The 27,980-nt window shown below is 39.9% G+C and overlaps 1 protein-coding gene across 4 annotated transcripts in view; it reads left to right on the top strand.

Moving 5' to 3' along the window:
- The first annotated feature begins 782 nt into the window (after positions 1-782).
- The window catches only part of arap2 (ArfGAP with RhoGAP domain, ankyrin repeat and PH domain 2), a 141,454-nt gene continuing 114,256 nt past the window's right edge, over positions 783-27,980 (top strand). For 2 of the 4 annotated variants that reach the window (XM_042511854.1, XM_042511851.1), the window contains exons 1-7: positions 783-886; positions 5,037-5,901; positions 7,160-7,242; positions 11,584-11,660; positions 11,976-12,040; positions 12,608-12,970; positions 14,789-14,858. In XM_042511854.1, the coding sequence (XP_042367788.1) occupies positions 5,081-5,901; positions 7,160-7,242; positions 11,584-11,660; positions 11,976-12,040; positions 12,608-12,970; positions 14,789-14,858 (1,479 nt within the window). In that variant the 5' untranslated portion in view covers positions 783-886; positions 5,037-5,080. Of the gene's footprint in view, positions 887-1,041; positions 1,118-4,186; positions 4,302-5,036; positions 5,902-7,159; positions 7,243-11,583; positions 11,661-11,975; positions 12,041-12,607; positions 12,971-14,788; positions 14,859-27,980 lie in introns of those variants that run through there. The other 2 variants (XM_042511853.1, XM_042511852.1) reach the window with 2 other exon arrangements.

Here is a 27,980-nt window from a genome sequence, read left to right as displayed (position 1 = left end):
GTGTCCCAAAAATAATATAAAAAGCTTTCTTAAAAATTATGACTTAGCGTGTCAGAATAATGAGAAACTTTCTCAAAATAAAAAATTACTAATCGGAAATCATGAAGAAATCAAAAGTTTTCTTCAAAATAATGACTCTGTATCTCAAAGTAATGACTTATTTTAAAATGATGAAAAGCTCTAAATATTGATTGAATACCAAAAAATAATGAGATATTATAATACTTTGAGATATTAACTCATTGTTATTTAATATTAACTCAATATTTTGAGAAAAGTGGGTGGTTACATTTAGAAAGTTTCTGTGAGATATTTAGTCATTATTTTTAGATATCTAAGTCATTGTTTTGGAGATATTAAATCATTATTGTGAGAAAGTTTTTCGTTATTATGATTTGTAATGCCTTTTGTCAGGAATGGGCTTCCATAGCTTTAGGTTTGAGCTTTAGATTTGACTTTTAAGTAATCTCAAAATAATGAGAAAACTTCTTTAAGGACTTGGCCCAGTATGTCAAAAAATGAAAAGGTTTCTCAAAATGTTGACTCAGTATGATAATTAATAAGTAACTGCAAAGTTTCTCTTTATAATAACTTACAGGTTTCTTTTTTTTCATTTGGCGGCAGAAACAGGCTCCCATACAATTCATTTTGCAGGTGCATAAATTAAAGTAAAGGTGACTGCACTCATGCAACTTTGAACTCCTGTCCGCGCGCTGAAATGGGCGTGGAGTTATCGACGCGCGCGCGCGCGCAAGGGAACGGAAACAGATGAGTGTGTGAGAGCGCGCTGCGGCTTGAGTGGCTCGACGTGACAGAAAGTGGACACCGCAGCGGGCGCGCAAAGGTGTGCGGATGTCTCAGGTTGCCCCTGTCTCTGAAACCTCAGGTAAGCTTTGTAAAGCACCGGACGCACGACGTCGTGTTACGTAAACACTCTGACTTCAACCGTTCATTTTTTAAAAAGACGTGGGCACGAGACCGACGCGAACTAGCTTAAGTTTAATGAGCTTGTTTGCAGGTGTTAGCAGCGGTTTGTTCCACTAAAAAGTTAATTTAAGCACATTAACGGAGTGTAACAAGAGGGTGAAGTGAAACTGCGTCATTCTGACTTTACCGGGTAAGTTACATCGTTTAAAGTCTTTGTTGTCATCACATAAGGGACTGTTCGTTATTTATGAGGGAAGATGGGATGGTGCAGAAAGAGAGAGGCATGTCAAACTATTTTTAAGCGCTGGGGAGGGGGTTATGTTTTTTATTTTGGCTTAGGAGAGGAAAAAACTAATAAAAATGGTTGGATTTTTTATATTTACTTTAAAAAATCACCAAAATTACATCAGTCATCATAGTCAGAAACGGTAAAAACAGAGATAAAAGTTGGATTTTCATATGCCTGGGACACATCATGTGTGATAAATGCTTCTGTCAGGAAAAAACAAAACAAAAACACAACTAAATCTAAGCTTAAAACAGGGTGTGAAATGAACACCTGCCAAATAGCCCACAGGTAGATTTTCTGTTTTCCGTGTAAATATCAGAAGGCTGTTCTCCATACTGGCAGGTAAAGGCTTGTACCAAAATAATGATCATTAAAAACAAAAATACTCAGAGTCTCTGTGGTGTCATGTTCCACTCAAATGCATCTTATAAACTCAGTAATCTGTCTCGAATGGCAGTGAAGGTTGTTATAAAAAGGAGAGCATTTTATTAGATGCTAAAACCGACAATATCTTAATTATGTCAACATTTGGAAATTGCATGTATCAAATCAAGTTGTTATTAACTACTACAAGAGTTTTAAAACTGAGGCTTTATGCAATGTATTCAATTCAATATTCAATTCAATATTTACAGCCTTGGGTGGGTCAAAAAATAATTATGATAAAAAAATGTAATAAAATAAAAATAAAAAGTCACTCCCCAGCCTCTCCCCTGCTCTGATAAATATAGAACAGTCCCTAAATAAATACTAATGCACATTCAAATGCCCAAACAACTTAGTGCAGTTTTTTTCAATGACGCTTTAAATGACATTATTTTATGAATATTAGTGTAACAGTATCCTCAAAACACAGCTTTTGAAGTAGATACAATTTAACAAACAAAGAGCAACACAAGTAATGTCTGTCAAACCAGGAAGGGGACAGAAAGTGGACTTTGAGGTTGAGGTGTTGCGTGTGCTGGTGTGCGTGCATGGGCGTGCATGCTATGACTCACTACTTGTACTGTCTAACCATACCTGTGGTGTGCCTAGTGGGTGTAACACATGCACACACCTCTCCTGTGCAGCCATGCTTTTACACTTAGTTTTGTTTCTAGTGGAAGCTAATAAATTGCTGTCCTGTTGTATGTCAGTGCACACTTTATGTGTTTGTTGCCTGCAGTTGTATCTTAGCCTGCACATACACACACACACATACACACTGCCTCATATGTTCCTATCGTGCCCATGTGGGAGCTGTTTATCTCGTGAAGTTCTCTTTTTGCTCTTTGCTATTGATCTAAACACTCTGTGGGCTTCGACACCGGGCACTAGCTCGTGGATCAAAACTCCCATATACAGCCCTTAATAATGTTTGCTGAATGTGTGTGCTCTTCGGTGGGTTCTTCCTGTGTGTGTGTGTGTGTGTGTGTGTGTGAGTGTTTGTGTGTGTGTGCGCAGCTGTGTGAGTGGGTGTAGAAGCGCTAAAAGGCAAGAGATGAGGAGCAGGCCGGGTCAAATGTGCAAGCAAGCTTTGGCGTGTGCCTGCGCTGGCTGTTAGCCAATACAGGTCCCTGCAAGTTAACACAGCAATACACAGCTGGGCAGGTCTGGTAGACTGTAGAGGCCCCTGTTGTGAGGACTTAATACCAGTTGTGTGGATCTGGGACTGCTAAAAAATGAAAGGCGGTGCAGCAGCCAAGGTGTGATGAAAACTATCTGTTTAAAAAAGGCCTTTGTGCATGCAAACTTTAGCTTTTTGCATACTATGAGAATGTGCAAAAAAAACATGAAAGGGGAAGAGATTCACACCAGGTTTATAAATAAAACATCTAAAGGTCAGTTCCTGTTGTTTATGCTGTGAACTACAATCACTTAAATGTATGCACATGCATATGCAACAGCACTGTAAAAAATGACAAGTTAATTTAACTTAAAAAAAATCTAAGAAATCTGTTGACTTGAAAAATGTGAGTAAATCTAACTATTAATCTTAATATATGTCTACTTTATATCGAATCATTTAGTTTACTTAAGATTTAGTTATATTCACGTAATCGTAAAAGTTGTTGCACCTCAGTAAACCAATTTAACTGTGCTATCACTGTAAAATCGTGCATGTTTATCTTACTAATAAATTTACTGGAAAATGACTGCCTTGAAAAATTTAGGTTAATATAACTATTAGTATAAAGTCATTATAACTTTATATTTAATCGTTAAGTTTGCTAAAAAATGAGTTATATTCACTTAATTTAAAGTTTTAGCAACTTCATTAAACCAGATTTACTGTGCTATCACTGTAAGATCTGACAAGTTGATCTTAATCTTAATATTTAATTGTTAAGTTTACTTAAAATTTAGCTATATTTAATTAATTTTATGAAGTTGTTGCAACTTAAACTGTGACTGTGCCGTCACTGTAAAACCTGACAAATTGATCTTTTATTAATCTTGGAAACAGATCGCCTTGAAAAAGTAAAGTGTATTTCACTATTAGTCTCAACTGATGCCAATTTATGATCATCTTAAGTCAGACAAACTTGGTTTACTGAAGTTGCTAACGTTTAGAAAGTACAAGATAATTCCACTTGACATTTTTAAGTTGCAAAAACTTCACAAAATTAATTACAGCTCAGCTTAAAGTAAACACAACCCTTAGTTACATTTTAAATTAAATTTGGATGCATAGTTATATATACATTACTTTTTCAAGGCCATTGGTTTCCAAGAGTATTTTAGGTAAGATCAACTTGTCATATTTTACAGTTAAGCTTGTGTTTACTTGAAAGCAGAAGTAATGCTTCGTCGCCCCTGTGTGTTGTAGGTTTGTAACCTAAAAGAGAAGTGGACATGGCAAGATGTGTGATGTATTTTCCTGTGAGTTGAAAGTTTGAGCAGCTCTGCCACAGCACTTTGAAGTGAAAGAAGAGATAGTGTGAGCGTCAGGAAGCAGAATTTTAACAAAAGCTTGCCTTTTCAAGACTTTTTTTATGTTGCTAGGCAGTGATGTAAAGCCAGATTTTGAAACTCTTCTTTGAATAAATAGGAGACAAAGACGTCAGATGGCCTTTGTGTGATATTTCAAATATTAGATCTGAAGGTAAGTCTCTCACCAAAACCACACTGTACAGTAGAGCCTCGCTATTATGGTGGCATGCGATTTCTTCATAGCTATTGCTGTTTCCTGCTGTTTCATCCAGGAGTGTTGCAAAGTTAGATTTGTTTTGTTGCCTGGCATTTTTGTGCCGCTTGTTGACTGTGCAGCACGTGCATGTTGATGTTTTCAGAGCAAGCTTAAAGAAATTAACGAAATAGGTTTGTTCATGTTGCTGAATGGAACCTGAGATCAATATGGCTCTCAATTTCTGCAAGGTAAATATGAAGCTACAGCCAGGAGACTCAGCATAAAGGCTTGAAACACAAAAAAGCTAGTCCAGCTCTGTCTAAAGGTAAAAAGAAAGACTGACAAACCAGCATCTTTAACCTCATCCAATTGCAAACTTAAAATACTCCTAATGGAAACACGTCAGTATCAGAAAAAACAAACAAGCACCAGAAAATTTATTTGAAAAACTTGACAGCAATATCTCTTTCCAGAAAGCATGACCTAGTTACTCAAGATAATCCACAGACCTTGTGAGCAGTTTCAAGTAGTAACTATTTTCTTTCTACTAAACTACACCCGCCAACTGTATCACTGCGCAAAAGGATGTGTACATCTCGCTCTGTCACGATATGAGCAGATGCACGCTTCCTTCTGTGCAGTTACACGAATGATGGGTGTAGTTTGGTCACTTTGACTTAACTTATCTTTTCTTGTGTCTACACTTTAAAGCTGGTCGACTGCATCTTCCGTGTTCCTGATGCAGAGGTGAGACCATGTTGGAGCCTCTGGAGCCGAGCCAGGGGATCGTGGAGTGGCTCTCCACGCTCCGCCTCTCCCAGTATACATCATATTTCCTGCAAGGAGGCTATCACGCTCTGCAAGACTGCAAAGACCTCACTGATGAGCGCCTACTTGAGCTTAAAGTGCTTCCAACAGGCCACCGTAGACGCATCCTCCGGAGTTTGGAAGCACTTGGGGTGAAGCCACTGAGCGGAGAGGAAGATGAAGAAGAAGAGGGAGCTGCAGAGAACGGGGTTTGCCAGAGGAAACCGGTGCCACACCCGAGACATATCTTCCTGACAGATAAAAAGAGGGGGACTTCATGTCAGCACCATCAGCCAGAAGAGAAGAAGGAGCAGGAGGGGAGTCAGACTTTGCCTCCAGGAGCTGGACTCGGACCAGCAACTGAGGAGAGCAGATATGGTCGCCCGCCGCAACCGGCCCCGCGTGATCCCCAGAACATCAAAACATCCATAGCTGAACATTACTTCATCCCTCCATCCACATCCTCCAGGAGCAGCAGCAGCAGCAGCGAGTCTCTCTCCATATCTGAGATACCCTCAGATTGGGAGATTTCCTCGGAGAATCCCTCGCTGTCGAGCACCGACTCCTTCCCCTGTATAGCTGACGTTTCCCATTCGACGCTCACAGAGGACGGTTCTGGTTTTCACTGTGAAATGGTGGAAAACTCGATCTACGAGACACAGCCTGGTTTTAAGGCTCCTGCAGGTCCACGGCTCACTCGCTCCTACAGGCTGAGGCACCGTCCTGTTCCTGAAATCCCGAATCAGATCATACTGCCCCCTCAGGACAGGTAACAGTTACACTTGAAGGAATACTTTAACGATTTTGGAAATAAGTTGGGACACATGATAATATAGGCATGTTATTGATATTGGCTGATGTAGTCTTAAAAATGATGATGTGGGGAAAAAAAGTGGATATATTGATTTTGGTTATCGGCTGGATGAGTTATTATAAATCAGCTTATTGGATATTGGTAAATGTCCAATATCCATAGAAATAAGCTTAAAGCTTCAGTTGATAACTTTTATAGAAATACATTTTTGTCATATTTGCTGAAACTGTGACGACATCCAGGTCTAGATTTATTTCACTGCTCAACAGTTTACTTTAGTTGTCTTTCCCAATCCCGCTCTTCATGAAAACAACAGCTCCAGAAACTGAAAATCAAAATAAGGCGATGGATGTTTTAAGAAATGGATGTGCTGCAATCCCTGAGAGATGCTGCCTGGCTGGCAGTGAGTCTGAAAATTAGCATGAATTGCAAGAACGTGAAAAGTAGACCTAACATCATATTTTGCAGCGTTTTTTAGCGAGATAGCCAACATTTTTTAATAAGCTAGCTCTCCGTGTTCGTCACATTATTACCTCAGCAGGTTTTGTGCTCTTGCCTGTATTTGCTCATGTGTCGCCATGAGCACTACGAAGAGGAGGAGTATGATTTTTTTTCAAAAACTGTGTGCATATCGTGACAGTTTCAGACAACTATGACAAAAAGTTATTTTTCTAAAAGTTGCCAACTGCAGCTTTAATCACTTTGTTGTAGAGTTGGATGAGAAGCTAAGCTAAGCGGCTGCTCCGCCGTTCAGACATGAGAGCGATATCAATCTTCTCACTTAACTCTCAGCTTGAAAGCTAAGAAGTGTATTTTCCAAAACTATTCCTTTGAGCATAAAGTTTGACTTTGTGAAAGTTTATGAGCGGCTGAGAACTAATCAAACAAGTTAGAAGAGCACAGTGAAAAGCACCTGGAGAAATAAATTTGCACGCTGCCACTGCATGAATGAATATGAAAACAAGACCTTCCTCTCTTTGCATTCAGATTTCCACTGACGGAGAACCCGAGGCCTCTTATTTCATATGCACTCCTGCACGCCGCGTACATTAACACCCTCTCATGCTATACATTGTTGAACTTTTGAACTGCGAAAGTAACTTTCAGAGTTCCACATCTCTATTCTGAAGGCCTTTACGTTTAAACGGTGTTACCTTTTTTCCCCACGTGCTTTGCTAGTGGTTCTAACCGGCTGATTTCTCTTCCTCCTCAGGAGCGCACCACCAGCGCAAACATCCAGCCCTGAACACCTAACCGGCTCCGAAGGTCCCATCGGTGCAAACAGCATACAGAAAGGTACACCGTCTTTTCAGCTGCTTCATCTCAGCCATGAATATTTCATTCGGCAGCAGAGTCAGCGCTGCTGTTGTTTGCCCGGATGAAAGCCGGCAGAGGAGATGAGGGGTAGTGAGTGGGTGGGGTGGGGTGGGGGTGTTTCGGCAGGCTGTGTCGTGGGAAACGGCGTCGCCCTCGTTTCAAGCGCGCACCTCACAGGGAATATGCTCTCTCACATCTTGTCCCTCAGCGAGACCCCGGTGTGTATTCCTGTCGCCCGGCTCTCCAAAGTTTTTTAGAAGTTGTTTAACTTTGCTAACAACACACAGGCTTGTAGTACAACCAGTACAAATATGTTCTGAATTTTCTCCTGCTCCCTCGCTGTATTTATTGGGCTTAGTCGACCCTCGCGTCTCATCTGACGAGATGCTACGTGAGCTGCTTTCTGTGCTGAGGTAGATGTGTTCTCCCTGGATTACATGACGCTTTGCTGTGACAGCAATCTGCATGAATGTGTGTTAAACACCTGTAAACATGTCACTCTTTCCGGGAGTAAATCTGACCACGTTGTGACATTTTCTCTCGCAGCATATCAACAGTTTTCTGTCCGTTTTCTGCACTTAATCTCCCCTCACGCTTCTCCTCCTCCTGCCTTGTTCCGAGTACCTTTACCGCAGCAGTCTCTTGGCAGGCCTTGTTTTTCCAACTTTTTTCTCTGTATGGAACAAGACAGGGAGTGAGACTTGAGAGAAAGACAGTGAAGTGGGTTGGGAGGAAGGAAGAGGATGCAAAACAGGCTGAGAGACGGAGGAAGAGAGGGAGCCGAGACGGTCCCCGAGCAGGGAAACTGGGAGCTCGACTAGCAAACTAAATCTCCCTTCACAGCGAGGTCTGGCAAGGCGTTATTTGACATATCATTTTACCCGAGCATATTTGAAGAGTTTATTCCGAGATGGGATCCAAAAAAAAAAAAAAATGTGCGGCATAGTCTCACAGAATGATCGTTGCATTCAATCAAAACTTGCTGTTGGAGGCGGATAGAATTTTAATTAACACCCCAACACCTCCGCTTAAAAATATGTTACTTTCACAGGAAAAATCTCATTGATGAAACACTTGTCTGTCTTGTGTTTCTTCAGCAACACAGCAGACCGGCGAATCAGTCTGTGATTAAAAATAGAGTAATGAGCGCAGTTTTAGTTCTTTAAGGGCCCTTGAATCCACACACTGCTCAGTTTGATGCATTTCTGCTTTTAAGTGCTATAAATGTTTAGGGTCGTTTCTGTGGTAGTGCTGCAATGTCGACAGACATCACATTGGTGCACACGCATCACACTGGCAGCTTGACTTCACTTTTAGTGCAAAGTCACACCGCAGAGCAAACAAGACAGTTTGTACTGATGCTGAAGAGATAAGTGAACTGACAGAAGCTTAATGGGGGAACATGACAGGGGAAAAGAAAAACACTTTTTACGAACGATATCACCATTAAACTTACGCAGTTGATTACTTACATAGAGGCAGTTACGAGATTTCAGGTTTAAGGAGGTTTATTGTCATTCGAAAACATGAGAGGGAACAAAAACTAAGCACTGAGGTCCTGGTAAGCAACAATAAAATAGGACACTAAAATCTAAAACCAGCAGAAACAAAAAATAAATACAATGAAATAAAACAGTAGTCTAAAGTAAATAAAATAATAGTGCAAGGATAAAATGTTTAAATTTAAAGTACACATGCATAAATAAATATAAGTATAAAAATTCAATTGAATCATTTATTTTTTAAATTTTGTATTAAGTATTGAAATGACATAATTTAGGTATTGGCCCTGTTATCGTTATTGTTATTATTTATTTTCTTACTATTATATTTTTACTATTTTTTAAAAAAAATTTTGTTGAAATTTGAAACCAGTTTTTTGGAAGTATGTGTAAAAAATCCGACAGGCAGTGAAAGAAAAAATGAGATACACATGCTCAAATGAGATATTGCGTCTTGTTGCATTTGTTTATTCAGTCTTCATACCAAAGTATGTGGTACTTTTCTGCAAACCTAATTAGTGTGCGTGTTATCATTGAGAAGAAGTAAATGGTTATCAAACCAAAAAATAAATCACTCTTGACTTGTTATATTCTTAGAGTCCTAACTAGTTAATTCAGGGAACCAGTGACAAACTGTTTGGTGACTTATTTAAATTCAGATGGTGACAGTCGTGCATCCTTCGTGCTCAGTGTGGGAGTGACTCAGAAGATTGATAATAACAAACTGCCCTGTCACTCCTCTTCTTAAGAGAGCGGAGGCCTCATTCATAACAAAATCAATCTCCTCCAAACCAACTGCAAACCAATGGCAGCGTCTAGTAGGTCTCTTCGCGGATGCCGACTTTACAGAGAGCGAGTGTGGTCGGGAGCAGATAAAGATGCAACGAGAGAAACAAAAGGCAGAAGCCGCAGTCGGAGCCAGCGAGGGAAGAATGGAGGGAATCAGACAGGAATTGAGCACGGTAGCGTCCGGTGAGCCCTCGGGAGAGAATAGCGAGTGGCCTGAAGGTCGGCTGATAGATGATGACTGATGGTTGCTGTCTGCCCACCAGGCCTGTCTGCAGAGAGGGCGGCGGGGCCGGAGTGGATTCTATCATCAAGTAAACTGACCCCGTCATAGAGCTCACCAAGCACAGTACAAGCCCCTCTGTAACGGCCTGTGTGTGTCTGCAAAGCTTCAAGGTCCACTTAACGAGATATAATGGCAAAAATGGAATAAAATGAGTTTATTTTCTTTAGTGTATAATTACCTACAGTCTAATTTCTACAGCAGCCAAAAACTGGCTCTAGATAGGACATTTGTGTTTTTGCATCAGCCACCATAGTTAGCAGCAACAACAGAATTGGAAAAATATTTTAAAAACGTTTTTTTTTTTTTAGGTTTGCGTAATTTGTGTTTTTTTAAGTCAATGCTGATAACTGATCATTTCCTGCTTCTCTAAGATAACATGATAATTTACAACTTTTTTTGGTTTTAAAGAAGTTCATGGCATGTAGTTCATGCAGACATGAGGGTAGAAAAAGGCTAATATGTACTGAAAAAACATGGATGTTTTAACATTCAGTAGCTCTGACAAACTCTAAACAAATTTGCATTCAGCATAAAGTGCTTCCTAGATTAAACGATTTACCGAATAAAAATAAAATACCAGAAACCCATGTAGCCTTATGACATATCCAAAATTAGGAACACCAAGAACGTTTGAGCACAAATATTAAACAGCATTTCGTACATGAACAGATGGGGGTGCAAGTACAAAATGTCATAAATAAGTAAAATGTAGATAATAACCTGGTTTGTTGTTTCTTTGAGAGGAAGATCGTGATAATTTGGCTCCTGGGAAAATCTTCTTTAACCTTTGGTAAGAGAAAAAAGTTGCGCACACTTTAGCAGGTGCCAGGCTCGCGACTCGTCTCCGACATGCCAAACAACATTGAAAAAACACCAATTTGTAACATTAAACTGTTTTATTTAGTGTTTTTACCATTTAATATCACCTGGTCTGTTTGTTACTGAGAGGAGGAGCCCTCTGTGGATAATTCGGCTCCCGTGAAAAACCTCCTGAACAATGAACACTAGAGAATTTCTAAGTTTCAGCTGGTTACAATCTTCAGTCCTCTCTGCTAAATCTTTCACACTGTACCTTTAAAAAATGCTTCATTCACATGTGTATCGGCATGTGTGTGTTAGACTGTCCATCTTTTTTACGTCTCTGTTTGTCTCAAGGCATCTTCATGCGTCTGAGGGTGTTTCGATCTCTGTCTGCGTGCGTATCTGCTCCTCCGCCAGTGTCTATGTGTGTGTCTAGCCCCGTGGCGGCGTCTTTTGGCCCTCACAATCCTCAGGAGAGGGTGGTGTCATTTTTCACTGTGACAGGCAGCGGCCCACGCAGGGTGGCCCGGGGTCTCCAGACTAATAGTGTCTGGCCAGAGTCTCTCTCCGTCTACACTTCCACCGACCACCGACCACGGTCCCTGCAGGAGCCGAGGCGGAGAAATGGCCTTGGCAGCGTGTTCGAGACAGACTGAGGAGGATCGTACTCCCAGTTGGGCAAGGAAAAAAAAGAGCGAGGCAGAGGAGATAGGCATGCTAAAACAAAATTTAATTGGTTTACTGCTTACATGGATCAAGGGTTGGCACATTTACTCAGATCAATGAGTTGGTTTTAATCAAAGGGCACTATAACATCTGAGTGATTTAAATTTAACCGGAACAATCCAGTTAAGCTCCTCACTTTCATGCAGCATGTTTAGGCCTTCACACAGCAAGTTTCAATGCCACCACAAAACCATTGTGTTGTCTGTGTGTCCTTTTTAGCTCCACTTCAAAGAACCTTGACGCCTATTGCTCCCTACGGAGAGATGTTCCTGTACAACAACCCCGAAAGCGCTCCGGTAAGACAGCGTACACTCCCACTAGCGGACAGTGAGTAGCAGCTCGGCAAAGAGGAACAGACATTTCTCAGATCTTCAGCACTATCAGGCGTGTTTTCCACCGCAGTCCGCACGCCAAACTTCCCTCTGAGTGTTAATGCTGTCACACGGTAGAGTGGGAAATGTGCTCGTTTCAGTTTGCCCCCTGAGGTTAATGGAAATGTCACCTAGCCACTAAAGTTAACACAGCTTAGTGCACCAACACGATAACAGTGTCTGACTGAAAGATGGACACTTTTCTTTTCATCTGATGCTAATCTCTCCTGTGCTCTGCAGGACCGAGGCGCAAAAGAACGGCTGCAGAAAGGTTTCAAGGACAAGATAAAGGCGAAGAAACAGAGGTTTGTATGCTGATGTAATGCTGCCGTCCCACGCGCTCGGTTTATAAAGAGATATTCAGATATTTAGAAAGAGAAAAACTGACAGCTGATTGTGTTTTTGTGGTTACTTGTCTCAGTGAAGCACACAGGATACACTGACAAGATTTAATCATGTTCTGCAGCTGCATGTTAAGGTTTAAAAACTAGCATATGTTAACCCTTTGAAACCTAAACAAATTGGCTTAATTTCTGTCCAAAAAAATAAGAACATGGCAAAGAGCATGTAAGAAAAAATTTTGTGACATTTGAAAAATATTTTATTATGGTAATTATAAATACAGTTGCAGTTATAATATGTTTTTTCTTTTTTCTTTAGACATTTTTCTCTTGCTTTATTTTGTTTCTGCAAGCAGCATAACAAAAAATTCAAAGGGTCAATCTAGAGGCCTCATCTTTAAAGTATATTGCCACAAAATAAATGTGATGCTTTTGCTGCTATCTTTTTACGGTAATAACATGAAATGTAATCAAAATTTGTATCTCCAAAAATTTTGAACTGTTCCTTTAATGTCGTCCTTGCTCCTACAGGAAAAAGACGCCCAAACGGAAAAAATCCAAGGAAAAAAAATCTCCCTCTGCTCCCTCTATCCCAGACCCCTACACAGAAGAATACTCAACGGTGGAGGAGTGCGCCAGCATTTTGCCGCGAGCCAGTTTGGACCAAAGTTTTCCCGTGACCGCAGAGGCTCTTGCTGTGGGACCAGCTGCCTCTGGCCCTCAGGACGGGTCTTTAATCATGGTGGAGTGTGACCTCTACTCCGAGTCTGTGGACGCTCTGGGGGCTGCGACCACGAGCGCACTGCCTGATATTTCTCCATACGCGTGCTTCTATGGACCCTCCAAACATCAGGTGCTCAAAGTGGGCTGGCTGGACAAGCTGTCGCCTCAAGGGTAGGTCACAGTAACTGCTGGAGATAAATGTGATTAGAGACTCAGATCAGATTATCAGATATTACAAACACTTCTTAATCTGATGTAACAATATGTGAATCTTAAGGAAATCCCCATCCGTGTCAGTTTATCTGCACCTCCACATTGCATAAGGGATGTTATGAATATTTATCATCTCCACCAGTCTTTGTCGTAAACTACTGGACCAATCACCAATATTTTGTGAGCACATTTATAAGTGTATGCTTAAGTATCTCTCGTGGTTATGATTGTTCACAATTGCTGAAACACTGGTTTTATATTCCGTTTTATATTCTAAAAGTAGGGGTGATGTATTGAATATACTCATTGTATATTGTGTATCGTGTATTGCGGCTTACTCCATATGCGATATATAAAGTGACTATCACAAAGATCGAGTATAAATTGTCACATAGTTTTTTATAAGCCACCAGCGTTCAGGTTTTTGCTCTCTTCTACGGCTCCCTGCCTCTCAAAGACACACACACAAAACAGGGCTTTTGCAGAGCTCCAGATCATGACTAGTCACATCACCATGGAGTACTACTGCGATTTGCAAATACAATTGATATTTGAACTGGAGAGCTGTTGACAGCGCTGCGGTAATAGTCTAACTTAATGACTTGTTGTGGCGGTAGTGTGAGCAGTTGAGGCGTGTGTTTGCATTTGCAGAGCTCATATTGCGACTACTTCGTCACATTTTGTAACCACAGAGCACCAGTGCGACTTGCAAATATTAGTAATATATGAACTGGAGAGCTGTTAGTGTGCTGTTTTAACAGTAGTGTATTCAACTTTATTTTTTGACAGCTACTTTATTAAATTTTATTGTGACTGCTGTTCATTCAATAATTTTGTAACTGGTTTAAAGGACATTTTGCAATATATATCATGTATCGTGACATCTGCTGTGTTTGTAGCTATAAACGGCTCATTCTAAGGTTACAAAATCATGACTTTTAGTTTCAAGTGATTGCACACTAATAAAAACATAGTTTTAAATGTTATATATTATTTCTGCCAATATATTCCTCTACTTATATTCCTACCTATATTCCTTACTCCCTACACACTGGATCTTTATAATCTGTGCATGTTCTCACTCAGTTTTGTACCTTTCACCACAACAGCTCAAAACCTCATGCCACTTCCCGTCAAGTGCCAAAAAAAAGTCACCACCACAATCCACCAACCACTGTTTCCTGTTTCTGTGCAGAGCCCTTTTCATTCTGCTGCTCTCCCATGTGTCTTCTATCTTTGATGAACATTTAAAAGCGATAAATGATATTAGATACAAGAGCCCGAAGCAGATCCATCCATAATACATCGCACCATTGAAAGAAAGATGGGAGATAACCTTGTAGCATTAAGATGCACAGTATGTCAGCTCTCCTTTAGTTTTTGGCTTTTTCTGGCAGCCCTACGTTTTTTTGCACAGTCTCTCGGTGCTGCATGTGTCACCGTTGCTCAAAACTGGAGCTATCAATCATTTAGTTCCTTTTTATATTCTCCTTCACCACCTGATTTGCATAGGTTTGGCAAACTGCCCTTGGGCTGTTGAATATTCAAATAGAAAGTACCCATTTGTTTTGATTATGCTAATTGACAGCTGTTGATACAACTCTTGACATTAATGAATCAATGGCACTCCTGATGAAATATGAGTACCTGTTCAGAGCAGATTTAGTTACTGGCTGACTGTTTTGATGGTTTGGGATGTGTTTTTTTTTTTTTTTAACTTCACTAAAAGCTGTTTTAGTTTGGTTGAATGAGCCAGATCTCACCTTTTCTTTGCAGAAACTGTGTTTTTCAGCGGAGGTGGGTGAGATTTGATGGCGAGAGTCTGGCTTACTACAACAGTGACAAGGTAAGTGCCAGAAAAATACAGTCATGAAAAAAACCTTGAAAATTTATGGAATTTGCAAAAAGCAATGGCACGTTTTGGAAAACTAAATATACCCTGAAATTGTGGAAAAGTCATGCAATGCATACATCCAAAACTGTATAATAACACTTAATGTGTTCAAGGATTGTCCAAAATTTGAAAATCCAACAATAATTTCTGTTCTCTAGTGTTTCTGGCTTTGATGAATAGTGTAAGTTTTGGTGTTTTTTTTTAAAGTAAAAAAATAGCAAACAATATTTTTTAAAAAGAAAAGTAGAAATCCTCCCCAAAAAATAGAAAAAAAATATCAAGTGTTTTTCTTTAAAATAATGTTAATGTTTTTTAAAGGAAAAAAACACAAAATCTATTCTTTAAATATCACCAAAAAATTTAAAGAAAAAAAAACCAAAACTTACCAAAAGTTTAAAATCACCAACGTTTTTTCTTTAAAAAACACCAAAAGAAAAATTGCCAAAATAATTTTAAAAAAAAGCCCAAAACATATGTCTCTCCCCAGAATTTTTTTTTTTAACGTGCCTCCCCCTTTTGCATAAATAATGTGAAAGGGCCTCAAGTTAAATTGTAATAGTCACAAACCTTTAATCGTGTTCTCAAAAAAATATTTTTGAAATAATATATATTATTAAAAGCCTTTTATATAATAATGAAAAAGCACAAATAAGGAGTATCGATGGTCTTTTCAGAGAATGTGCGGTCTTTAAAGTTTGCCTGAAAGTCATGGAAAAGTTATAAAAATGTATTTGTAAACATGTGTATGAACCCTCCCTCCTCCTGCTTACTGCCGACACAACCACATCCTTGACATGCACGCCGGCGAAGTCACGCCTCTGATACGGAAATCCATACCTTGAGCCGCTGAGCCGGCTGTTAAGTGTTCTCCTCTCTTTCTCCTCCTCCTCCTCTGTCATCATCATCATCATTAGCTTGGCAGTGTAAAGAATGGGGGCAAGGACGGAGCGACATTACGCCATGCGTGACAGGCAGGCACTCTCTGTGCCCGCCCAGCCGTACAGTAAAGTACATTGATGTTGGCACCTGACCAGCTCCCACAGAAAGAAAGGAGGAGAGGCGAGAGGGGAGGGAAGACTCTCGTTTTGCCTCCCTCAGCATTTCTCTCTCTCCCTGTACCTCTCTTCATTCTCCTTCTGCGTGACAGTTTGAAATTTCACATAGCATTGCCTGCCTCATCATCACAGAGAGGAGGGACGGAGCGGAGGAAGGGTTGAGGTGGGGTGACGGTATGGGAGTTGAAAAAAAAAGTAAAAAACTATAAAAGAGCAAAGACTTTGGGAATACTGCAGTTTAACCTGTTTAGCCTGGAAACTTTTTTTTGTTGCACCAACATTTACAAATTGCTTTTGGCTGCAGTTTTTGAATGATTACGACAGTCTTTTTATGTTCTCTTAAACAGTTTTTTAAAAAATTCTTAATATACCATACTGTGACTTTGAAATATTTAAATCTCTCCTGTCATAATTTCTGGTAAAAGTATTTTCTAAGCCTAACACAGTGTCCTAACATCTGTCCACACTGAATACTTTAAAGATGCACTTCTATAAAAAAACAATTACATTTAAGCCGTGCACTCATGTAAACAAACCACGTAGGTTACCAGCTGTGCGCTTGAGATTATTCTTAAGATGCAACAATTTAAAAGATTAGTGAGAACCTTCTGTCTTCCTTCAAAAAACACACATTTTATATTGTGATACTGACTTGGAAATGACACACCGTCAACAGCAAGTAGGTTGTTAACAGCGATTGTCATTATCATAAACTTTCAGCTCTAGTTTGCTTTTTGACAGTCATGTGCAGATAATTTATAAATCCATACGTTTATGGGTCTGAGGGTGCAGATTGGTTCTCATAATGGGACACCCACTTGTCCACTTTAATGTTTTCTCTTACGTTGTATTACTGTTGTCAGGTAATTAAGGCTGAGTAATTTTTTAACATGTTTTAAATTTGGTGCTGGTGCAATTATTCTGTAAAATCCTGTAACTAGACAGAAGACATTGGATTGATTCTGGGTCCAGTCCACTGAATACTACAGACAGTATTGACCCATATTGGTTTTTCAGGTCTGATATTGAAATTATTAGCAGGATTTTTTTTCTGTCAGTAGTTAAAAAATAGACTATAAAAAACTCCAACACAAAACTTTGTTTAATGCCTTTTTTTAATAAAGTGATATGAAATTTAGATTAAAAAAAATGAAAAAACAAAGGTAACTCCCTGGAGTTTCACAAAGTAAATGTTTATCCCATGCTCACACTTTCTTTGCACTGAAATGCCAGTATAGATAGTCAGCAAAATGCCAAATATCGACCCTAATAATCGCCAGGCTGATAATCTGTCGACCCTCATTCTGAATAATTTCTTTCTCACTGTATCTGTGTGGCAGCTACAGTACTACAGAGTTTAAACCCTTAATTTACATGTAGTACACCACTATGCATCATTATTACTTAAAGAACTAAGCAAGGCATCTTATTTGTAAGGCACATTTTGTTGAACAGGGCAGTTCGAAGTGCTTTAAAGAGCAATGACTTATATAACCTCATAGAGGATTCAGATTTACAGTATAAAAGATAAGATAAAAGGTTCAATTAATTACTAAATTAAAAAAAACCAATGTAAAAATAGCAAAAAAAATGCAAACAAAAGGTGAAAAAACAAAGTCTTAAAAATATTTAGAATAATTTAAAATCCAGTTTTAAAATAAGTTTGCATTCATTACCTGGAGGAGTGCGAATGTTTTTAGCTGTGACTGAAAAGTGGTCAGTTGCCTAACTACTTAAATAAACTATCGTCTCAATCTGGAAAAGTTTTCTGATTTAAATAGGAAACTTTGGATCAAAGAGTAGTTAAATAATAATCTGACCAAGCACTTGTGGCCAACTTTTGAGAATCTTTTCAATACTTAACTCTGCGGATGTGTTCCAGTCAGTACTCAAAAGTATTCAGCTTTGAAACCCAGCCTAGAGGTAACGCGGTGCACACTTTGCAAATCAATCTGCCCTTAATCTGCATCATCACGCAACAATGATGTAACAACCGACAAAAATGAACTAATTATAACAAAGAGAAATTAATAGTTTCCGTTGGCTTCCTGGAAGAAAGGAAGAAAAAAAACAACTGAGTACATGATTTGTACTTTAGGAGTTAAAACTTTCATGAACTCTGTTATTATCCTTCAAAACAGACTTTTTACTGCATAAGTTCTGCGTTATCCTCCGAGTCTCAAGCGGCCCTAACCTATCTGACACATTGTGCTTTACCTTCATGTTCTCGCTAATGACTGTTGGATGTATCTTGCACTAAAAAAAACAAAACAATTGAGTGTGTGTGTGAGCGTGACCTCTGCGCCCCTTCTCAGGGCCAGCTCGTTTTCGCTGCAGCAGCATTGCACAACATCGCAATCAATGATGTGGGACCTGTCTGATGCCTGCTCGTTAATCACTTACTAATTATAGCCCTCCATGCTCTCTCGCTCCCCCGGCCGCTCGCGCTCGCTCGCTCTCTTTCCCCTCGTTTTCTCTTTCCATTGAATTTGTTGCTTTATTTATCAGGACACGCTCTGTCGCCGGCAGAGTGGGAATCGGCGGGGAGGCCAGCGAGTCAGCACTTTATACTCCGTGTCACTGTCGGCGGAGGCACGCCAGTTTTTGGAAAGATGAAAGTTTGCCTCTGTGTGTGTGTGTGTGTGTGTGTGTGTTTGATAGAGAGAGGGGGAACAGGGATTGTTGTTTGGACTTTTTAAAGTCATCCTGCCAATGTGACTCTCCCCTCTGAGAAAGCAGAGGGCTTCATCATGTTTCGGGTGACCGGAGAGGTCGAGCACAATCTCTCTGTCATCCCTGCTTTGTGCGGCCAGCTGAGGCCCCGCGCCACCCAGCGTGCCACCCAGTGCCACCTCCACAGAGAGGAGCGCGGGGGTAGAGGAAGATTGCATGGACAGACAGGAAGTCTCTCAGCACCACTTTGTGTCAGAAATTGAAATATGAGTCGGTGGCTTTTTTTTTTCGTTACCTCGTGCATGTGTGCTGTTATACCGAGTGCAGACTAAAAAAATGGCTGCACAGCTTACATAACAAGTCATTTTTCATCCCATATTGAGGGACTGCAAAACCTACACAATTGATCTCCAGTCAGATCTATGGATTGTCGGGTTATTCCAGTCGGATGATCCCAAATTCCCATACGGAAATGGAGAACTGTGCATTTGTGTGTCCTCGTCATGCAGTATGTTGCAGAATGATTAAAACTCGAGGCATAAATCTCGATAAATGCTTAAAAATCCAGAATGAAAGCATGAGATGCAAATTCATTAAAGTGTCAGAATGTTTAATTTACCCCTTTTTCTTTTGAGTTTTAAGTTAATTAAAAATATAAAATAAAAGGACTGGATGCTATTAATCTTCTGTCCCCCAGGTGCTTCAGTGAGTAGCAATTTTGTTAACCATTCAATTTCAAAGTATTTTAAAGCTGCTCCATCAGTTGCTAAATGTCACTATATAGTGCCATGCCTGAATTAGCATATTTATGGTGTCATCACGTGTTAATTTGACATTTATAGGGGTAAAAAAAATAACCAACCTGATATGAAGGCAAACTTAAACCAACCGACACTAACGCTACATCCACATTAAATTCAAGTTTCAGCCCTTCATCCTCTCTATAATGGAGCCCTTTGGAACGCAGCTCTCCCTGTGTTATTTTAAAAACAATGGCACTGCAATTTACTCTGAATGGGCAGAACGGAGGGGTTTGGAGACACTGTCGTGGACACCCCTGTAAGCTTCCTGTTTGGGCATTATAAGCCATGACGTGTCCTTCTCTGATTGGTCACGCCCATAACACGCTGCATTAGCCTGTATGTATCTATGGGCCTCGACTACTTGTTGTTATTTTGACATGGAAAACAAATTACAGGTGTTTCTGACCTCGTTGTCTTTGCTAGCAGTTGTTGTGCAGTTAAATATTTTTTCTCACTACCACTACTTACATGTGCAGGAGGCAAGACTACTGTTCGATCTATCAGCGACAGTTACCGTGTGAAGCAATGCTTACTGTTTACTCTGGCTTGCATGCGCAGTGTGAATGGTCATGTGATATGCATTTAACGCTCGTTAGTCTGGATAGAGATTAGAACTGCAACGGTGCTAAAACGCTCATATGGACGTAGATTGATTTTGTTTAAAGACTCTGTATTAGATTTAATATGGATTAATGTAGCCTAACTGGTTTTATCAGTGGCAAGTACTCAACTATAACAGGGTATCTGCAGGTCCTTGAAAAGTCTTAAAATTTCTTAAAGGCAATCCTAATAATTATCTGACCTTAAAAGTCATTCAGTTTTCTTCAATTTGAATTTGTTAGGTTTTAAAGGAACAGTATGCAGAATTTAGTGGCAATAAGTAATAGAAATGTCTGACAGTCAGAATTCCTTCAGTGTTTGTTATTCAGGAGGTTTTTTACTGGGAGCTGGATTATCTGCAGTGGTCTCTTCCACTTTCAACCAATAAAAAAATGAATAAAGCAGTGTCATGCAGCTGGCCCTATCTAGTCAGAGTTTGATTTGACTGTTCTGAGATACTGTAGAAACTTAGATGAGGATCTGCTTCCTTTGTAGATGTTAACGGCTCATTCCAAGGTACCAAAACACAACAAATCTCAGTTTCAGGTGATCATACACTCTAGTAGACATACTTTTTATGTTATATATTTGTCCGTCAATATACCACCCTTTATCATCCACCCTGAACCTTCAGTTACCTTTAATTTTGATTATTTGTGTCGTAATGAGTCAACCTGTCCTGCATGCAAGTCCATATATCTGATGTTACAAATCTTTCAGCCACTGAACCTAATAAAGTCTGTTTACTTCATACTTGCACTTACGTGTTTGCAAAATGTAGATTAAACTAAATCGCTCTAATAACCACGTTCCTACGTAACCATATCTCTACACAGACCACAAATATACTACTTAAATGCTGGTTTACTTATAAATCTCAGGTGGTGCTTTGTCACATTTGAGCAAAATGTTACTGTCAAATTGCTACTCTGGCACTGACAGTGCCAACATGCTAACATGTTAATGTTACCATGTTACCATGTTATTCAGCGAGACTACTGCAAAAATCCATTAGTGTGCATCCCTTTCATCTCGAATCGTAAAAATGTGTCTCACATGCACAAATCATAGTAAAAATTTGTGCAGTCTGCATCTGCACCAGACTTTAGATTAGGCTCTTTGAAACCGCATCTTGAACTGGACTGTTTTATCAGTCCATCATGTTGTCCAGTCTTTACTAACCGTACACAAAAATAAAAATGCCTCCACACTGAAACATTCCCATGCTTGTTCTCTTTCTCCAACTTTCAACACCAGAAAAACTCTTTTGTAGTATAAAATCCTGTGGGATCTGTCAGCCCCAGACAGAACTAATCGCACTTAATCGCAGTCGCAGCTTGAAGGTCTCTGGCCGTGGTGATGTCATCACCGGGGTAGCGGAGGTGGCGTGGGAGAGTAGCGAGATCCTCAGTCTCACTTCTCCCTCACTGCAGCGTTGTATCCAATCCGTCTCATCAATCACCCCTTTCGCCTGATTTCGTCAACACCGGGATTGACTCGGGAGAACGCTTTGGGCCTGAGATGGAGTCTTCAGGGTCCTGACGTGGTGTCATGCATGTCAGTGAATGTGTGTGTGTTTGTGAAAACAGTCGAAAGCCGGCTTCAGGTTAGCGAGGGGAGGGAGGGACGGAGGAGAATGGCTGCGAGGGATGAAGGGATGAGAGGATGGAGGAGGAGGAGGGGAGGCTGAATAGGAGGCCAAAGGGGAGATGAGGTTTTAGGATCGGGGATCAGTCTTTGAGTGTATCAGTCTGCCTGATTGTCTGTGTGTCTGTCTGACGCTGCAAAGCTCTCTCTTTCCAAGCCTGAAAGCCCCTCTGCTTACTCCCTCCTGTGTTTTCCCAAGATGACTGCGCCAAGGCTTAGCTACTGTAACACCTCGAGTGTTTCTCTTTTTCATTTTCTGCTGCGCTCAAAGTATGTCACATAATCAGCTGCAATCTGCAGTGTATCTGAAAAAAAAAACATTTTGATTTAATGCATTTTTGTGTTTTTATTTTCTTATGCATGACACATCCCAGTCAAATTTTGATATCCAAGAGATCTTAATGATACAGAGAGACATTTAAGAACGGATATAATTTAAGTCTGGTGCTACCTCTCGGGTAGATTTACCTTGAATTTAAGGTGATCTCTAGAAAAGTAGTAAAAAATCTTTCTATCAATATTTTTAGATTGACAAACGATAAAATTGGCAGTTTTTGAAGTTAAGAGGGGAGCTTGTAGTATCGGATCCATGGCTAGAGTTGAATTTGATTGAAGTCACCGCGGGTCGTCCCTGCGCGTGACAGATATGCTCATGTAGGTTATAGGTTTACAAAGGACAAGAATGTCCCTTTTTCAAGTATGCTGTGATTAGTCGGCATTTCCAGGTTTCCCACATCTCGGCATCTCTGCAATGTCATTGCAGCTGGGGAATGACTGTAACATATTAAAGCGGGACTTTCTACCATAAAGAAACCCTTAATGAAAGCTTCTATTTCAAAATCTCCACAACTGGACATGTTTTAGCAAGACTGTGATCCAAAATCAGGGAGAAATTAACAACATTGGCAACCAAAATTACATTTTTCTGTGATGCTAGCATGTAGCTACATGTAGCAGTGTATTATGGCCAGGAGAATGACAGACAGAGTACAGCTGCATTTCCTAGCATGATAAATCACAGATAAAAGCTTCTAAATACAGCTTTACATGTTCTGTCAAGAATATGATAGAAAATTAGAGAAAAATTAACGATATTGGCAACCAAGAGTATTTTTGTCCTTGGCGTTAGCATGTAGCTACATGTGCATGTCTGCAGTGTATTTGCAGCTGGGGAATCACTGTAACAGAGCATTGTGGTACTTTCTACCGTTATAAATCAAGAATAAAGGCATTTTAACCAAAATTTAACAACCAGACATGTTGTGGCAGGAATATAATCCAGAATTTGAGCAACCAAATTTACATGTCTCCCCAATAGTAGCATGGAGCTACTTTATTTGAAACTTTGGCCACATTTAATATCAGAAAATATGGAAAAGCATACAGTCATACATCCACATTAACCTTTTAACACCTGCACTGTCATCAGTTTTCTTGTGCTGCAATTAGATGCCTTTCACAAGCATTTTAACATCTGAAAACTTTAGAAACACAAGAAAAAATATAGCAACGAGACAAGAAAAACCTGCAAACTGCAAAAAAAAAAAAAAAAAAAAAAAAGTGACATGGAAATTGAAAAATAAGAGAAATAATGTCCAGAAAACTATATTTGTAATGATGTCATAGAAAAAAGAAGAAAATAATATCTTATGCACTTTCTTGAGGTTATTTTATCTTTCCCCCCCTATTTTTCAGTAATTTTCTTGTAATGGCTTGTTAATTTATTGCTAATTCTTGGGCCATTTCTTATAAAGTTGCTCGCCTCCCTCTGATGTTTTTTAAAGAAAGAAAGCTAATTTTGCTCAGGTTTCAAAGGGGTGAGCATAACCCAAAACCTGACACCAAAAATCTCTGTATTTGACTTTATAAAACAATTACAAAGCAATAATTCAGTACCAGGCTGATGTTTCTTAGACACATACCTTCAATGTTTAATTATTAGAGCTAAATGATTTAACACAGGTTTGAAATGACAATGTTGTGTCTCATTTTCATGGTCAACATGCAGAGACCTAAAAGTCTTGCAACTTTATAAAGACCACATACCTAACTTGGACTTGCATCGAAACAGCTAGGAAGCTGCATCTCAAAAACCCTTAAGGCACCCCTACTTAGTGAAACACTGAGTAAGGATGCATTGTTGCCCACAGGCGTTTCCTGTAAGCTGCAGTTTTGTGCTGCGACCAGTTGGTGTCCTCATACCTCCATTGCAAAAAGCTGCGGCGGTGCCAGAAACCTTAACTCCATGCTGGTGGTAAAACTCTTTCCACCCTCTTTACCCTCTTCCCTGCTTTCTCCACACGCCGCCTCCGTTATTGTAGGCTTTAGCTCCATTGCTCTGCCTTAATTGTTTCCTGAAGTTTACCAGGTTGTTTTTGAAAAGAAAGGACAGTTCACAGTTATCCACGCCGCAAAAAAAAAAAAAAAAGGACTGACACCGCCCTGCAAAATGACAATGTTGGGAGGGTGTAACGGGAGGATGTGGGAGTGAGGGAGTGGAGAGTGGGAGGGAGGTCAGAGTGAGGGGAAATAAGTGTGGAGGAGATCTTTGGCAGCAGGAGGCGAGTCAGGTGTGTCTGTTATTGGAGAAAGAAAGATAGTTAGGCCTCATTGCTTCCTTGGCAGTCCTTCCTCTTGAGATTAGTCCATAAACATTATGTGTGTGTGTGTGTGTGTGGGCGGCGTGCAATGTCTGCAACGCTGACCGCTCCTTTTCATCGTCCCTCCACTGACTCCGCCGTCAGAGTATTTACAGATGCACAACTCGCAATTAAACAACCCCCTCCCTCCGTGACCCCGAAAGTAGAATTAAAACAATTAATTACCGTTAACCCATACCGGGTTGTAATTATCAGCCACCGAGCTAATCCATCCACACGCTCTCTCCTTTTCCTCACCTTCCTTTAAGCTAAATTTAGAGAGAGGAGAAAAAAATGAGAGATATTGGTGTGAAACTCCAAGGGAGAGAAATGCACAAGACTGGCTGTCGGTAATTAGGTTGAGCCACTTCTTGCCATTGTTAACATCCTGCTTTAATATGAGAAGGACCCCTCCCTGACCCTCTTCTTCGCTTCGACATGATGTCTCTCTTTTTGCGCTGCTTCCCGATGATGGAATTCCACTGTTTCTGTTTTTATCTCTTTTTTTTTTAAACTCCATCTCCACGCTCCTTTTTCATTTTCTTTCTCTCAGTCCTCTCCTTGGCCTTTCACACAAACCTAATTTCTCCTCTTTTTTTTTCAAATTTCACGCTCCCTCTATCCATCCATCCATCCTCTCTTTCTCCGCCCCCGCTCTCTCTCTAACCGACTATGGTGTATTTTTGGCTGTATGGTTTCTAGAAATAGGCTTTTGTGGCTGGCAAGGTCACTGGATTAATTAAGAATGGCGAGAGGGAGTCAGAAGTTCACTTCCTTTTTCTTTTTTTTTCTCCCTCGGTTCATCCTTCGCACTCTCTGAATACAGTGTTGCAGTATTGTGCATGGCAATCACCACACACCAGTACACTGTGCACAGGACTGCAGAGAATCAAAATTCAGGTCAAGCCCGTTGAAGAGCGACAAAGTGAGAGAGAGAGGGAGAGACAGAAAAAAAGGGTTGTCTGTTTTTTTTTTTTCATACTTTGCAATGATAATGACATTATCGACATGAATAATGCAATGTCTGCAACGACCCCTTTCTTTTCCTTTTTTTATAACCCGGTGATTTTCACGCCGCTACAGCAGTGTAATGCACTGTCCCCCCGGTTCACTCTGTTGCAAAAACATTACAATCTGACATGTTCTTAGCTTTATCCAACTACTTTAAGGGCATTTCTCTGTTATCCTCGCCGCATCACAGTTTGAATACTGATTCATCAGCAGTGCCGGGCTGTCCTTGCTTCTTTAGAAGTGATAATTTTGACGTTTGATTTCTCTTTTTTCGCTCCTTCTGTCTCCTTTTCATATTGACAATGACCCAGTGCTTTAATTGCCATTGTCATGGGGAGGCTGTAAAGAGGGTCACCAAGCCTCCAGTGCAACATCCTCCTTATTTGGATGCCTCTGCCAGAGCTGCTGGGGGAAAACGCGGGGGGTAATGAAACAATACACACACAGCACAATCCCACTTTACCCAACAAGCGCTTCCTGTGCTTTACCCAAATCCCCACTACAGCATGCCTGTCTCTTTTTAAATATTTGAGAAGTTTGTTTTCAGCTTGTAGATTTGTTTTATGATGTCTCCTAACACCCAAATGACTGTGCTCTGTGTGTGCTATTCTTGTGTTTTTGGGGATCTTTAATGCAGCGTAATTAACTTTTTGGGCTGCTTCCTGCGCCTTCTTTTCAAATCGCACATATTTTCAAGTTTATAATTTGAGCAATTGGTGTTAATTTCAAAGATCACATCAACGCAAATGTGTCCTTGCCTCCTTAAAGAGGACTTATTGTGCAGTTCCTTGTTTTCTGTCATATATTTAATGTTACAGTGTCAAGTGTGCATATTAAAACTTTTAAATATTGAGGTAAAGATATGTGAAAGTAATCAATTTGGGCAAAAACCTTGGATTTAGACCATTCTGAATACTGTTTCCAAGGATTTAATTTTGCCTTTGAGATTTTCTCAAACAGATAATTTTGGTTGCTGATGTTGGTAAATTCCTACAATTTTGGACTATATTCTTGCTACAATATGTTGTGAATTTTTTTGGTTTATTAACTTTCATTAGATATTTTCCATTACGCTACTACATGTAGCTACATGCTAACATCAGAAAACATGTAATCTTGGTAGTCAATGTTGATTTCTTCCTGATTTTGGTTCATATTCCTGCTGCAACATGTGGATGGGAAGATTTTGGAAGACCTGGCAATAAGATTCCATGCACATCATCCAAGAACATGTAGCCTTTTGAATTAGATGAAGACACAGTGGTGTTCAAACGTTAGTCTGTTTGCACTATTAAAGGCTGATATTGATCAGTGTGCTCAAGTCCTGTCGTCTCCCACGGTTTAAAAGCTGTCATTAGCGATTTTTCATGGTAGAAAGTGCCATTTTGATCTATTGCAGTCATTTCCCTAACTGCAAGTACATTGCTACATGTAGCTACATACTAACATCAGAGAAACATGAAATCTTGGTTGCAGATATTATTGATTTTTCTCCATGACTTTGAATCATATTCCTACCTGTTTGGTTGTAAATACTTTGGTTTAGAAGCTTTTATTGGTGAATTTTCAGTGTAAAAAGTGCTGTTTCACTCCATTACATTCATTCCTCCAGACTGCAAGTACACTGCTACATGTAGCTACATGCTAACACAAGGACACATGTAATCTTTGTTGTTAGTATTATTTATGTCTCCCATATTTTGTGTCATAGATTGTAAAGATTTGGTTTCAAAGCTTTTATTGGTGATTTTTCACTGTAGAAAGTGCAATTTTACTGTTACAGCCATTCATTGGATAGAAGTACACTGCTACATGTAATTACATGCTAACATCATTTTGACCCGTTTTGGGATCATATTCCTGCTGCAGCATGTCTAGTTGTGGTGATTTTTGCTTATATGCCTTTAATTTGTGACATAAGGGTAGCAACTCTGTTATAGTCATTACTTAGTAGCAAATACACTGCTACATGTAGCAGGGAAACATGCAGTGTTGGATTCCAGTATTTATTTCTCCCCAATTTTGGATCATATTCCCACCAAAACATGTCAGGTTGGGAAGGGTTTGCAGTAGAAGCTTTTATTGGTGTTTTTTTCATGGTAAAATAGTGCCGCTGTACTCAAGTCCCAGTCATTCCCTGCCCAGCACAGACAATATGAGGAAAATAAAGGATTTTTTTGAACATTAAAGCATGTAAACATGTTGTTGCAGAAACCCAAAATACAAGAACGCACCTGAAAATTAGCACAATAAGTTCTGTTCACAATATACAGCTCATATGAAAAGATATACTGTTTGTATTTCTGCTCCAGGTTTTTGATTGAGATGCTTCTTGTCCAAGAGCTGGTGCCATTTATCAAAGTTCTCGCTTGAAAGGGAACAGGGAAGCTATTTCTGCAAATAAATTTGACGCCGCATTGATGGGCTCTAATTTGATGAGGATGTCTGTCGGTGGCGTTTCAAAGTGAATGCGATCCTAGCCGACGGTAATACAGCTCAGAATTACACATCTATTGATGCAAACAATGCGCTCGAAAACGGTAATTGTGGGTCTACAGATGCAGATAATAGGAATAAGCAACAATTGAGTCACGTTGTTAGTATGTGTGGTGCTGCGTGTGTGTTGGCTCATGTTTGTGTACTTAT

Source organism: Plectropomus leopardus, chromosome 23 (genome assembly GCF_008729295.1).
Source record: "Plectropomus leopardus isolate mb chromosome 23, YSFRI_Pleo_2.0, whole genome shotgun sequence".
In the NCBI taxonomy this organism is placed as follows: Eukaryota; Metazoa; Chordata; class Actinopteri; order Perciformes; family Serranidae; genus Plectropomus; species Plectropomus leopardus.
The sequence above is the reverse complement of the archived record's forward strand: the minus strand, read 5'-3'. Positions and strand labels throughout refer to the sequence as shown.